Raw genomic sequence first — 12,698 nt, forward strand, 5'->3', positions numbered from 1 at the left:
TATTGTCGCCACTTTTTCATGACTGCCTTCACTGTGTTCCATAGTATATCCAATGCTGTGGAAATTTTTTTGTACCCTTCTCTTGACTGATACCTTTCAACAATGAGATCCCTTTGATGCTTTGTAAGCATGTCTTTAGCTGTAGCAGGCAAATGAGCAAATGTCAGGAAAATCCTACTAGGACAGCTGAACTTAGTTGGGGTTAATCAGAGTCTCTAACTGATGGCAGATGTGTACCCAAGAAGACTGAATGTTGTCATTAAATCAAAAGGTGTTTCAACAAAGTATCAGTTTAAGGGTGTGCACAAAACAAAAGTATTATTTTAAGGGTGTGCACACTTATGCAACCAGCATATTGTACGCTTTTTATTTTTTATTTTATGTCACAAAAACCTGGCATTTTAACAGGAATGCAGATTGGAGAAGGAAGAACTGAGGAGACCGGCAACTGCTTTATAGTCAAGATGAGTAAAAATGCTGAAAGGCAGGTAGCAAAGCCTGGGTGAGTCAGAAAAGCACTTAATAGAAAATTTGAAATTCCTATAGTGACGTGATGGTCCATTACAAAAACACTTCTTGGCATAAAATATAATTTTACAGGGGAAAAAAAACAGCTTTTCTTCGGAAAAAAAAATATGTAGTGTAAAGCCTTGCAGGACCAAAAGCAGACCATCAGTTCAATGAAGACTACAGGGGCAGTGCACTTTGGCAGCAAGAAAGCTCTGAAACCTTTGGTGCCCTAATCACTGCTTTTATGCATCTCTCCTTGAGCCCCCACAGAATTTAGGGCATGTGGAAGGTGCCCTAAAGTATGTGCTCGAGACATGGATGCTAAGAAACTCACCTCGGGAACAAAGCACAAAACAACAGGTTAGGATCGTAGACCCAATCGTAATTTTTTTGTATTGCATACAGTTTTATCTGCTCCAAGTACTACTAGTTACAGAAGAAAAAAATGCCCAGCGTGTTTTTTTTTAAACAATTTTATTGATTTTAAAGAGATAAGTATAAACAATTACATATTCTTTTAACATAAAAATATTTACAATTCAAAAGATGTTCACACAGCCATTCACATAACAATGTTTAACAAATAAAATGAAATTACTAAAACTATTTACAAAGACATCCTTTGAATATCATTACGTTGACTAGCATTTGATTTTTCCATATATATAACACAGAGAGTTTGAAATTTAATTTATATGTTATCATTGTCAATCTCTTTTCAACAAATTCTGTAAATTAACCCATAAATGATAAGTTTTTCTAGATGTTCTAGATGTCATAGTTGCAATCTGTAATTGACAAACTTCCATTAGAATTTTCTTAAAATCATTATAGGAAGGAGAGGATTCAGATATCCAGTTCCTTGTTATAGTTTTCATGGCTACTGCCAGTATTGCCCAAAGTAAGGAATGTTTAACTTTTTTTTACACAACCAGGTATGGGAGTATTAAAGAGTATTAATGATTTGGTCAAAACAAAATTATCTGTGAATATTGCTTGCAGGAATTCATTAATGTTTTTCCAAAATACACTTAAAACAGGGCAGTCATAAAACATATGGGTCCAATCAATGTTTATATTAGACTTATATCTGTTACATATATTTTGTTTACCATTCATTTTGTTCATTAGTTGAGGCGTGTAGAAGGATCTTTATAAAAGTCTCCAGGAATATATTTTCCATTTAAGTGAAAGTGTTGTTTTCCCTGCAGATTCTAATATATTTGTTTTATCTAGATCCCTTGGAAGTCCGTTATTTGTTATATAAAAACAGTTCCAGAAATTAGCTGGACAACAATATATTTCTTCTCTAATAAGTCTGTATATAAATGCCATTTTGTCTGAATAAGTTTATGTTGAATAACTGAATTAAAAAAAAAATAGTAGTATACTAGTGACCTGTTTATTGGCAGGAGTAATCAGGTATATCTTATTTTGCAAAAATAATCTAAGGAATTGTATGTTAAGCCAAAGAACTGATATTCATTTATTATCTGATCTACATCCTTAACTATTTCATCCCTGATTAGTTGGAACCAATACAAAAGACCTTTTTTGTTCAAGCAAGGTAATTTTATCTATATCTGAGGATTGTAAAGATTCTTGAGTAAAGGCTATCGGGAAAATTGTAAAGAAAAGTTCCTTGTATCTTGTGTGTTTAAATATAAAATTTCTGAAGTTTATTAATATAATGCAAGTAGCTAAATGAATATTTGGGTATGCTGTGTAACATGAAGTAATCTTTAAGTATCCATAGTATTGGATTGTTTATTCATTCTAATTTGTAAGGTTGTGGTTTCAATATTAATAGCATAGCTAAGGATTCCTAAAATATTTTCCATTTGGCCTGATATGATGTATCTAAAACTTGTGCTATAGATCTAATAATAGCTGCATTAGAATAAAGGTTCAAATCAGGAAAAGCTATGCCCCCTTTGTTCCAGCTATAAAGGTGGTATTTGAGTGCTATTCTAGGTTTCCTGGGAAAACAAAAAAACTTTAATAGCAGGAATTGATCTTGTTAATGAAAACTTTATTGGGAAGTATTAAAATAGATTGTATAATATAGAGAATTTTAGGAAGGATTATCATTTTAATGATAGTTAACCTTTCCTTAGTTATAAATATAATTGTATTCCATTTCATTAATAAGGTTTGAATGTTGATATAACGTATTATAATTTAGTTTTGTGATTAATATCTTTAGCAAGAATGATACCTAAATATGTAATTTGATCTGTGATGTATTTGCTTGTATCTATGTTAATGTTTCTCTTATTATGGTTTGAACAGAAAGCTAAGATCTTAGTTTTACTATTATTGAATTTAATTCTAGACAGATTCTGAAATGTGTTAACAGCTTCAAATAAGGCTGTTATGGCGGAATTATTTCCTTTAGTAGTGATGAGCACATCATCAGCAAATAACTGAATTTTAGAAGTTATTTCAGCCCTTATTTCTAAACCTTCTATGTTTTTATTTCCTCGTAACATTAGCCCATGGTTCCATTATAAGAGTAAACAATAAGGGAGATAGGGGGCAGCCTTGCTTTGTTCCCTCAGTGATGAGTATTTGAGTTGATGTGTATGATCCAATTTTTATATGAGCCAGAGTGCCTTTATAAAGGTGTAATAGTAGAGTAATCAAATTATCTGAAAAGTTTAAACATTGTAATAATGTGAATAGTTAGTCCCAATGTATTCAGTGAAATGCTGAATTAATGTCAAGACTAACTAGAGACATGTTTTTTTTTTTCTTTCTGTGTGAATAATCAATTAAAATAAGAGACCACTTGATGTTATCATCTGTACTTCTATTAGTTACAAAGCCTGTTTGGTCATCATTAATTAACTGGGGTAAACATTTTTTTAATCTGTCAGCATATATATTCATAAACATTTTGTAGTCAATATTCAAAAGAGTTATGGGCCTATATGAGGTACATAATTCAGGATCTTTATTATATAAATTTTAGAATGGGTGAAATAAAGTTATATTTCCAAGATGGAGGCAAAATAATGTCATTCTGGGCTATAAGAAATATGTTATGTAGTAAAGAAATAGCTGTATTAGGCATAATTTTATACAATTCAGGAATGATGCCATCATTGCCTGGTGCTTTGTTCTGTTTAAGTTTATTAATTTGAGTTTGTATGTCCACCAAGGAGATCTGTTTGTCTATGATTTCTGACTGTTTGTTGAGTTTGGCATACAAGTTCTTTTTAATGTATTGTTTTATTTTATCTATTGGTTGAATGATCTGAAAAGTTTTGATTAATCGTGTGACAATGATGTCTAAATTCATCTATTATGTCATATATATTATAAACTTTTTTTTTTTCTTGACGAATATATTTCTTTAATAAGATTAAGTTTGTTGATTCTTTTTGCTTTATTTGCAAGGTTGGTTAAATGTTTCGGGTTTACTGAATAGGCTAGGAATTTAAATTTCTCAAAGAAAATCAGTCTTATGATGTAAGATTGCATTACATTCCTCCTTAGTTTTATTTATTTCATCTCTGATATTTTTAGGCGTGAACTTGTCATTAACTTTGAGGTGTAATCTATCTAGTTTGTCTTGCATTTTTTTTAAATCTTCGTCCCAGGACTTCCTTTTGTTATAATACCATTTATTTATTTGTCCGTATAAATAAGCTTTTAATGCATCCCATACATAAATGTCATGAGAGTTAGATGTTAGATTGGTTTCTATAAAAAAAAATTTGTTTCTTCTTCAAAAAATGTTTGAAATTATTTTAATTGAGTTATATATGCAGGTATTCTTCTTATATAAGTCATTGGGGTATCATTTAAATTAAGCTCAAATATAATTGTACTATGATCTGAAAGAGGGCAAGACACAATTGTTGGTGTTTATTAAATCATTTATTATTTGCATGGATATAACTACCCTATCTATTCTAGAGTATGATTTGAATCTATTAGAATAGAATGTAAATTGATGTGAGCTCAAGTCTGTATGGTCATGTATATCTTTTAGAATATATGTATCCATAAATTGTATTAGTTGCTTAGCTTGTGAGGTTATCTTCCCTGAAGAGCTAGAGTCCTTTTCATTTAAAACACAATTAAAGTCCCCTGCCATAATAATATTACCCTCAGAATGAGATACAATTTGGTTCAATTGTTGTTTAATGGTACTGGCTCCAATGCCCGGTAACAAATAGTTATTTACTAAAGTGAAAAGTTTTGTATTTATTTTAACTGCCACCAGGCAAAGCATCCCTTTATTGTCTTGATAAGATTTAATAATTCTAGGTAAAGGGAGAATTCTGTTCCAGAGAATTGCTACTCCTCTTTTCTTTATAGAATGTTCAGAACTGGCAATAACTATATATTTATTAGTATTTAAAAAGTTAATATTTTCTTTTAAAAGGTGTGCTTCTTGTAAAAATATCACGTTTGGTTTGTGTATAGTTAAGTATTTAAATAAACGTCCTCTTTTAACAGGGTTATTCAGACCATTTGTGTTGATTGATAAACCTTTTAGTGTGGTCATGATAGCTTTATAAATGAGTAAGGGATTCTTGTGATTTGTGTGTTACCTTGAATATATTTTATATAATCCTCTCCAAAATATTTATGTAAATTATAGTCTTTGTCTGTTAGTATGAGATGCACAGTATGTGTTATACCATTATTGCAACTTACAATTATATATATTTGAATTATGATGGATGTCAGGAAACATTTACTAAGAAAATTAAATGTAGTGTATAAGTTATGAAAAAATGGGGTAGCTACTCACCTGGAGTTGTAAACTCCTTTTCCAAGTGACATCTGTCACTCAAATCAAACCTCTACACAGCAGCAGCAAAACAAAGCCTCCACTATACATAGATGTGAGATAGATAAAATAGTAACTCTACATATACTTACATATTCATTAAACAAGTGAAGCAGATCTGTAATCAGTGTGACTCATCCAGTAACACAAGTAAAGCATAGTATAATCAGTGTAACTCATCAGGTATTGCTTAAACCAATCTGTCATTCGAATTTGACCTTTAGACAGCAGCAACAAGACATAACTTTCATTGTATAGAACAATTAAACAAGGGTGGCCACGGTGGTGCTGTGGTTAGCATTGCCGCCTCACAGCTAGAGGTTCTCTGGTTCGATTCTCGGCTGGGGTGCCTTCTGTGCAGAGTCCTCCCTGTGGTCGTGTGGGTTTCCTCCGGGTGCTCCGGTTTCCTCCCACATCCCAAAGACATGCAGTAAGTGAATTGGACACACTAAATTGGCCCTAGGTGTGAGTGTGTGCATGTGTGTGCCTTCTGTGGAAAGTTGGGCGCCAGGCTGGCAACTCGACACCGTAAAACTCCACTGCCAATCATGAGCAGACAAATGATCCGCTGTGGCGACCCCTAACCAGGAAAAAGCCGAAAGAAGAAGAAGTATATAAAAATTAAACAGATGAAATAGTAACTCTATATATGATTATATATTCCTTAAAACTGGTAAAACAGAGTTATAATCAATGTAACTCCTCTGGTATTGCTAACACCATAAGTATATTTCATGTAAATTATATAACTAAGTATGTCTTAGAATAATATAACATTTGTAAAAAATGCTCTATCAATAAAGTCATTCTCTATACTTGTTGAGAGAGAGGGAAACAAGGCATTTTAACTTCTGCTGAATCATATGATATAATAGTTGATTAGTTAAAACTCTTTGTTGTCATCAACAGAACACATGACCCTTCTGTGGAATTTAAACCAAGTTAGCATATAAATTCATTGTTATGACATATTAGTCTAGGTAGTATTCAAAAGAAAGGAGTCTGAATTCTAGGAAAAGCAGCATTCTGATAGTGAAAAATGTCAATTAAAGTAACTACTAGCCATTTTAACACAAATGCTATATGTTGGTATAGTAATCAAAACATATCAATATGAATATCTTTAAAGTAAAAGGTCAAATGACAGTATAAGCACCTATGTTAGAATATGTTATCATGTCTTAAGTAAACTTATTTTAACTCATGCTATTTTCCAACCAGCTGTCAGCCTCTGAATGAAAAATTAGTTATAATTTATAATAAGACTGATTTATCATATTAAGCAAGGCACAGCTTTATAAATAACTTGGCATACATTAGTTCAAGTAAATGCACACTTAATTTCCCCTTTTTTATTTTTATTTCCCCTTGAATTTACTATAGACGTGAATAAGAATGACTTAGTTGAAGATTCCTTTCTTAAGGAACAAAATTTGTCTAAATGATGTATTAAGCAGGCTTAAAAATACATTTTTATAGTAATTACATCCATTTCCAACATTTCTGTGGCTTTTCCGACAAAATTACATGCAGTGACTTCCTGGTTAGGCTGATCGACTAGCTCTGATGTCATCAAAACACATTGCGATTTCGTGGAGCTCATTCGAGAATGTAGAGAGGATTTTTAGTGAAAAAAGAGGCAGTTTAAGAAGAAACAAGCTCGTGGAAAACAAGCTCGAGCTTCACAGAGTCTCTGGAAGCTGTCTTTCATAGTTTTATACGAAAATAAACACCAAAAATAACAAGTATGTAGCTGTATTCAATAAGTATAGAGAAAGTTAATGTGTGTGACATCTGTAAGCTTCCCATAGCCTGCTCACATGCACAGCAAGTGTTTGTGCTACCCATTACAACCAAACAGTACCACACAGCTTCAAATGTAGCAGAAAGCATTTTAAATAAATCACACAGCCCCATTAATCCATTTAACATTCACATGAAAAAAAAACATGTATGTATGTATGTATATATATATATATATATATATATTTAAAACTGTAAGAGAGTTCACTTATGATTCTTAGTAGAATGTTGAAAAGTTATCAAATCATAGCATATGAATTTAACATATATAAACGTTTTAAATTGATTCTTAAGGTATAAACTATAAAATAAAAAACAGTGTTCAGTGTGAATAACATAGAATGACAAATGATTGTGTAGTGAACTTTTATTTACTTATATCTATGTATATTGAATTAATCTGACTGTAATTAGTTGAAATTAAATTGAGATTATAGAGGGAATCTAGAATGTTTATATAAGAGAAGTAATTAATTTACTAACACAGTGGCTCCATTTGTTTACCCTTCAATCTTGAAATATCTTTATAACAATACCCATGACTATATATTTACCATTAGTATAAACTTCTAGCTCAGTTTAAGTAAAAAATTAAATTATGTGTATACTTAAGGTTATATGTGAATGGGATGGAAAAAAGAAAAAGCAGGCTTACCTTGTAAGTGAAAATATCAACAAGTAATTAACACAGTGACAATGTTTCCAGAAACATAACTGCAAACATAAATATTTAAGTCACTTGTTTCCTAGTCTTTTTTGTTTCTCTGAAGTCTTCCAAGTGGGATTAGATGACATTCTCTTAAGCGTGGGATTAGCCCATTCCATCTCTTCTATTTTTTCCAAGATCTTATCGACTTTTACATGGTTCAGAGCTGATTCCAAGTCTTCAAATATTTTGGGACCTTCCGATGAAAATATCTTCAGCTTCGCAGGGAACAAAAGGTGTGTTTTCACCTGTGCTTTCTTCAGTTCCTTTATCAAAGGTAAAAATATTTTTCTTTTTTCATTTAATTGGTGCCTTGGACCATGCAGTTTTTAACACTAATTCCTTAACAGAAGATCAGAGGAATTTGACGATAGATCTAGGTTGCTTTTTGTCAGCTGTATCCACTGTAGCAAGGGAACGATGTGCCCTCTCAATACCAAAGGGCATAGCTTCAGTGAGATCAAGAGTTTTAGGTAACCAAGTGGTGAGAAAGTTAGTCATATTGTTCCCTTCAGTGCCTTCTGGTAGTCCAAATATTCTTAGGTTGTTGCGTGTAGATCTGTTTTCTAGATCATCTAACTTATTTTGTAGAAGAGTGTTCTGTTTGAGTAGGAATTCCACATTATTTTCATTTCCAGTCATTCTCCCATCCATATCATTCAGAGTCTCTTCAATACCTGTTAACAGAGTTTTTTGTTGTAGTATGTCTTGGAGTAAATCCATTTATTTGGTAGTCTTCCCCTCAAAATTATCTATTTTAGTATCCAGCTTATCAATTTTTGTGGTAAGATCCAGTATATTTGTTATCAAAGGCTGAATCTCTCTTTTGAAGCTGGAATCCTGGTTACTGGATTTAGTGAAGCTCATGATGAATTTCTTCAGATGAGAAGTTATCCAGGAATAATTTGACAGGAAAATCTGCCTTTTTGTTAACTAGATATTATTATAGATGAAATTAAATTCTTTCAAATCATGTTCATAGGTTCATACTAGGCTATCTGCCCTAGGGCATTTATAAGCCTAGCCAGAGTTGTGTGGCTTTCACCACCCCTTAGGTTGAAGAATACTATACCCATTAGTTTGCCGTGCCTCTGTCCAGCAGTGATACAGAGATGATCCCCGGGGTAAACCTACGATCTCCCATCCACTGGTCAAGATTCCTCTTGAACAGAGCCAGCGAGGTGCTCTGTCTCACATGGACCGGGATTCTGTTCCACAGCATAGGGAGTCTCTGGGTGATGAATCTGTCCCTCCAGCACGTTCTATTTATATCCGTATTGAGGTTTAAGTCTCTTGCTCTTGTGGCTCTGGTGGATTTGGATTTTTTGAGGTGGAGCATGTCCATTAATTCCGGGTTGGACATGGCCTTGTATGTCAAGCACAGGTCACCTCTGAGCAGACGGTATGCGACTGAATAGAGCTGGAGTTTCTTCAGTCAGGCAGCATATGGCATATTTTTGAGCCCCTTTATCCTTTTGGTGAGGAACTTTTGGGGTCTTTCCAATTGCTGCAGGTGTCGGGTAAGATACATTCCGAATGGGGCATTGTACTCAATCATTGGTCTGATAAGCGAAGAGTACAAGGGAACAATGACCTCCCTTGATCTGGATGTGAATCCCTTCATAATCAGGTGGGCAATGTAGAAGGTCCTCCTAACCACTTTGGCAATGTGAGTGTCAAAAGAAAGGTTACTGTCAACTTGGGTCGCCAGGTCCCTGATAACCTCTTCTGTGCTTAATGGATTGCCACCTATGTGGTAACTTGGGGTTACCTTGTTTTTACCAAAGGGTATGACTATACATTTTTTGGCGTTTTAGCTTAAGGCCATGGCTCTGGCACCAGTTATCCGTTTCTATGAGACCTCTCTGAAGGATATCTGTGTCTGATGGATTTTCAACTATGGTGCCCAGTTTGCAGTCATCTGCAAACTTTGTCAGCCACAATCCTCCTATGTTTTCCTGCACTTCTGAAAAGTAGATGCCGAACAAGAGGGTGCCCAGGACTGAGCTCTGTGGGACACCGCTTGTGACCGGCTTGGAGTCTGACATGGCACCAGCAACTCTAACCCTGTGGGTTCTGTCCTTGAGCCAGTTTGCAAACCATCTTGTGACATATGGGCTTACATTTAAGCTGGTGAGCTTTTCTATGATACCCGAGTGGGGTATTGTGTCGAAAGCTTTTGCAAGGTCAAGGTAGGCTGTGTGAACTGCCTTACCCTCATCAATGGCCTTGGTGACTGTTTCAAAAAAGTCGACCAAGTTCAAGAGGCATGATCTGCCCTTGACAAAGCCGAATTGGGTAGGATCCAATGTCTGTAGGTCCCCTATGTCTTTATTTATGAGTTCCATTATGATCCTCTCCATAGCTTTGCAGACCAGGCTTGTTAAGCTTATGGGGCGGTAATTACCAGGGTCCGTAGAAGCACCGCCTTTGTGGAGTGGGACCACAGTTGCCGTACGGCAATCTTTGGGTACGTATCCTGTGGTAAGGCTAAGATTAAACAGCAGCCTTATGTGTGGGTTTAGTTCCTCATTGAGTTCGTGTAGCACACATCCGGGGACACCATCTGGTCCCATTGATGCTGTGTTTTTAGCTTTAGAGACAGCAGCTCTCACCTGGGCATTTGAGATGATTGGGAGGCTACACTCTGCTGGGATAGATATTTCTCCTTTTGTGGGGGAGGGAGGGGAGAAATTTTCACTGAACCTGTCTGCCAGTATGTTTGCAATGTCTGTGGGTTCAGTGATTTTTGTATCATTTTGGACTAATTCTGAGCATATCTGGGAGTTTCCACCCAGATTTCTAACATAGCTAAAGAAGGCCTTATGATTGTCTTTTGAGTCCTTGGCGATTTTTCTCTCAAAGTTGGCCTTGGATGATTTTATGAGTGATCGTAGTTTTTTACTAGTATTGATCAGAGATGTCTTCCCTTTTAGGGATTTTGCTCCATCTTGTAGTAGCTTTCTCCTCTTGTTGTAAAGTTTGTTTATGGCTGGGGTCCACCAGATCGGGCGCTTGCCTTTGGTGGAAAGGGTCTTGATTTTATTTCGAATTGCTTGATCCATGCAATCCTGGAGGTGCTCGTAGAAAGCATTTGTAAGTATTTTCAATTTTTAGTTTGAAGGCAGAATTCCTGTCAGAATAATATTTCTTTAGTGGAGCTGTTGAAATCTGCTGCTACTCAGAGCCTATCCTGGCCATGCCCCCCTGCCCAGCGTGTTTTGATGGACCATGAAGCATTTAGTAAGTGCTGACAGAAAGCAACATGCTTATGTCAGGGAAAGACTTTGAGAAAGTCATGGACAGATTGCTGGCATAGACAGCAGGCAGAAACAAAACTGTTTTAAATTCTGATGCTGTCATTTGCTGACCTATACTGCCAGGTCTTAGTGCATAATGTGATATCCTATATTATTAACAGCACATAGGATGGGTATTTAACTGTTAAACTTGGGTTTCACTCTTTAGTAGTGCTTAGCCCTTAGCCAGTGTCTTTTTCCTGATACTGGAGTGTAATCATGGTGCTCAATGTACAACATAAAGGGATTACAATGGAGTTCACGATCTTAACCATATTTTGTGTTTTTAAACATGGATGGCAAGAAATTCACCTTGAGTGAAGCTTGATAAGTCTACTTTGGCATTCATCCCAAGAACACATAACTGGTTAAGATAGATGAAACCCAATCATAAATCTTTACAGTGCACAGAATTTTACCAACTTATTACCAGTTACAAAAGACGGAAAAAAAAAAAGCAAAAAGTGTTTTACCGGCTTTGAAAGCCAGTAAAGCACTTAGTGACTGCTGCTGCACAGGCAGCATGTAAATATAACTGATGGAAAGTTAGGGACAGGTTTTATATATTGCTGTGTTTTTCTTAAGGAGGAAAATATTACGCAAGATATTCAGGGACAGTTCAGAGTGAACAAATTTCCCTTAGGTAAGACCTGACCATAAGACTGCTCAAGGGATCTATAACAATTTGTCATATATCTCTGAAAGTTCTGTTGCAGTCAGGTCTTGCTCTACAGAAGTGTATTGCAGGTCTTCTTCTGATTTTGGAGTGTAATTACAGCGTTCCATGCACTACATATTACTTCATGTCTACAGTGACAATTTGAAGCCTACAGCCTCAGAAATTAACGGATGATCAGTGGGATGAGTCATGGAACTGCAGCTCCCTGACCATGAAACATACATTGAATAATTTCAGCAATATTTTTGCATTAAGCATACTAAAGTCACAAATACCCCATATCTGTCAATTCCCCATTACGTAAACAGCTCCCTGTTTTACTTTGTTTTAAGTGCTACATTTTTTTAGTCCATATTATAGTTCTACGATGGGCAATGACTATACAAAACTGAAGGCTGTGAAAATTATAACAGTCCGATTTACATCAGCCTAATTCACAGGTCACCTTTTAAGACATTTATGAGTATAGCAACTTCCCCAAATATGTGCCTACTAAACACCCACAGGCAAAAAAAGTCAAACATTTTTGACACACATTTGTAAAGACTAAAGTTAGAATTCCTCTTCAAAGCAGTATCACATAGGAAAAACAAAGCTTACCTCTAGTGCTGTGACTCTATTGGCAATTTCCATAATTGTAGTGTTCAGTAGTGTTCCCATCGCTTTACAGTATATTGTAACAGGAAGGACATCTTGCCAGACTTTACCTAATCTCTTCAGATGATGAATTACCTGAAAAAACAAATCAATTAAGCACATATAAGTGTTTACATATACAAAAACTGGACAAGTGCCAACAATTACACTGCAATACATGATTAGATACACAACTCTGCACAGATGACAGTTTTTCTTCTTCTTAACAGCAGAAATCCCTAGTAAATTAAATAGAAC

At 35.0% G+C, this 12,698-nt stretch overlaps 1 protein-coding gene across 1 annotated transcript in view; it reads right to left on the reverse strand.

Annotated features, from left to right (window-relative positions):
- ZW10 (zw10 kinetochore protein) overlaps positions 1-12,698 on the reverse strand; it is a 727,093-nt gene that overhangs the window by 92,595 nt on the left and 621,800 nt on the right. The window contains exon 14 of the mRNA XM_044081067.1: positions 12,405-12,536. Within this exon, the coding sequence (XP_043937002.1) occupies positions 12,405-12,536 (132 nt within the window). The remainder of the gene's footprint in view (positions 1-12,404; positions 12,537-12,698) is intronic.

This window comes from Protopterus annectens, chromosome 8.part0 (assembly GCF_019279795.1).
Source record: "Protopterus annectens isolate FY-2018-M chromosome 8.part0, PAN1.0, whole genome shotgun sequence".
NCBI lineage: Eukaryota > Metazoa > Chordata > Ceratodontiformes > Protopteridae > Protopterus > Protopterus annectens.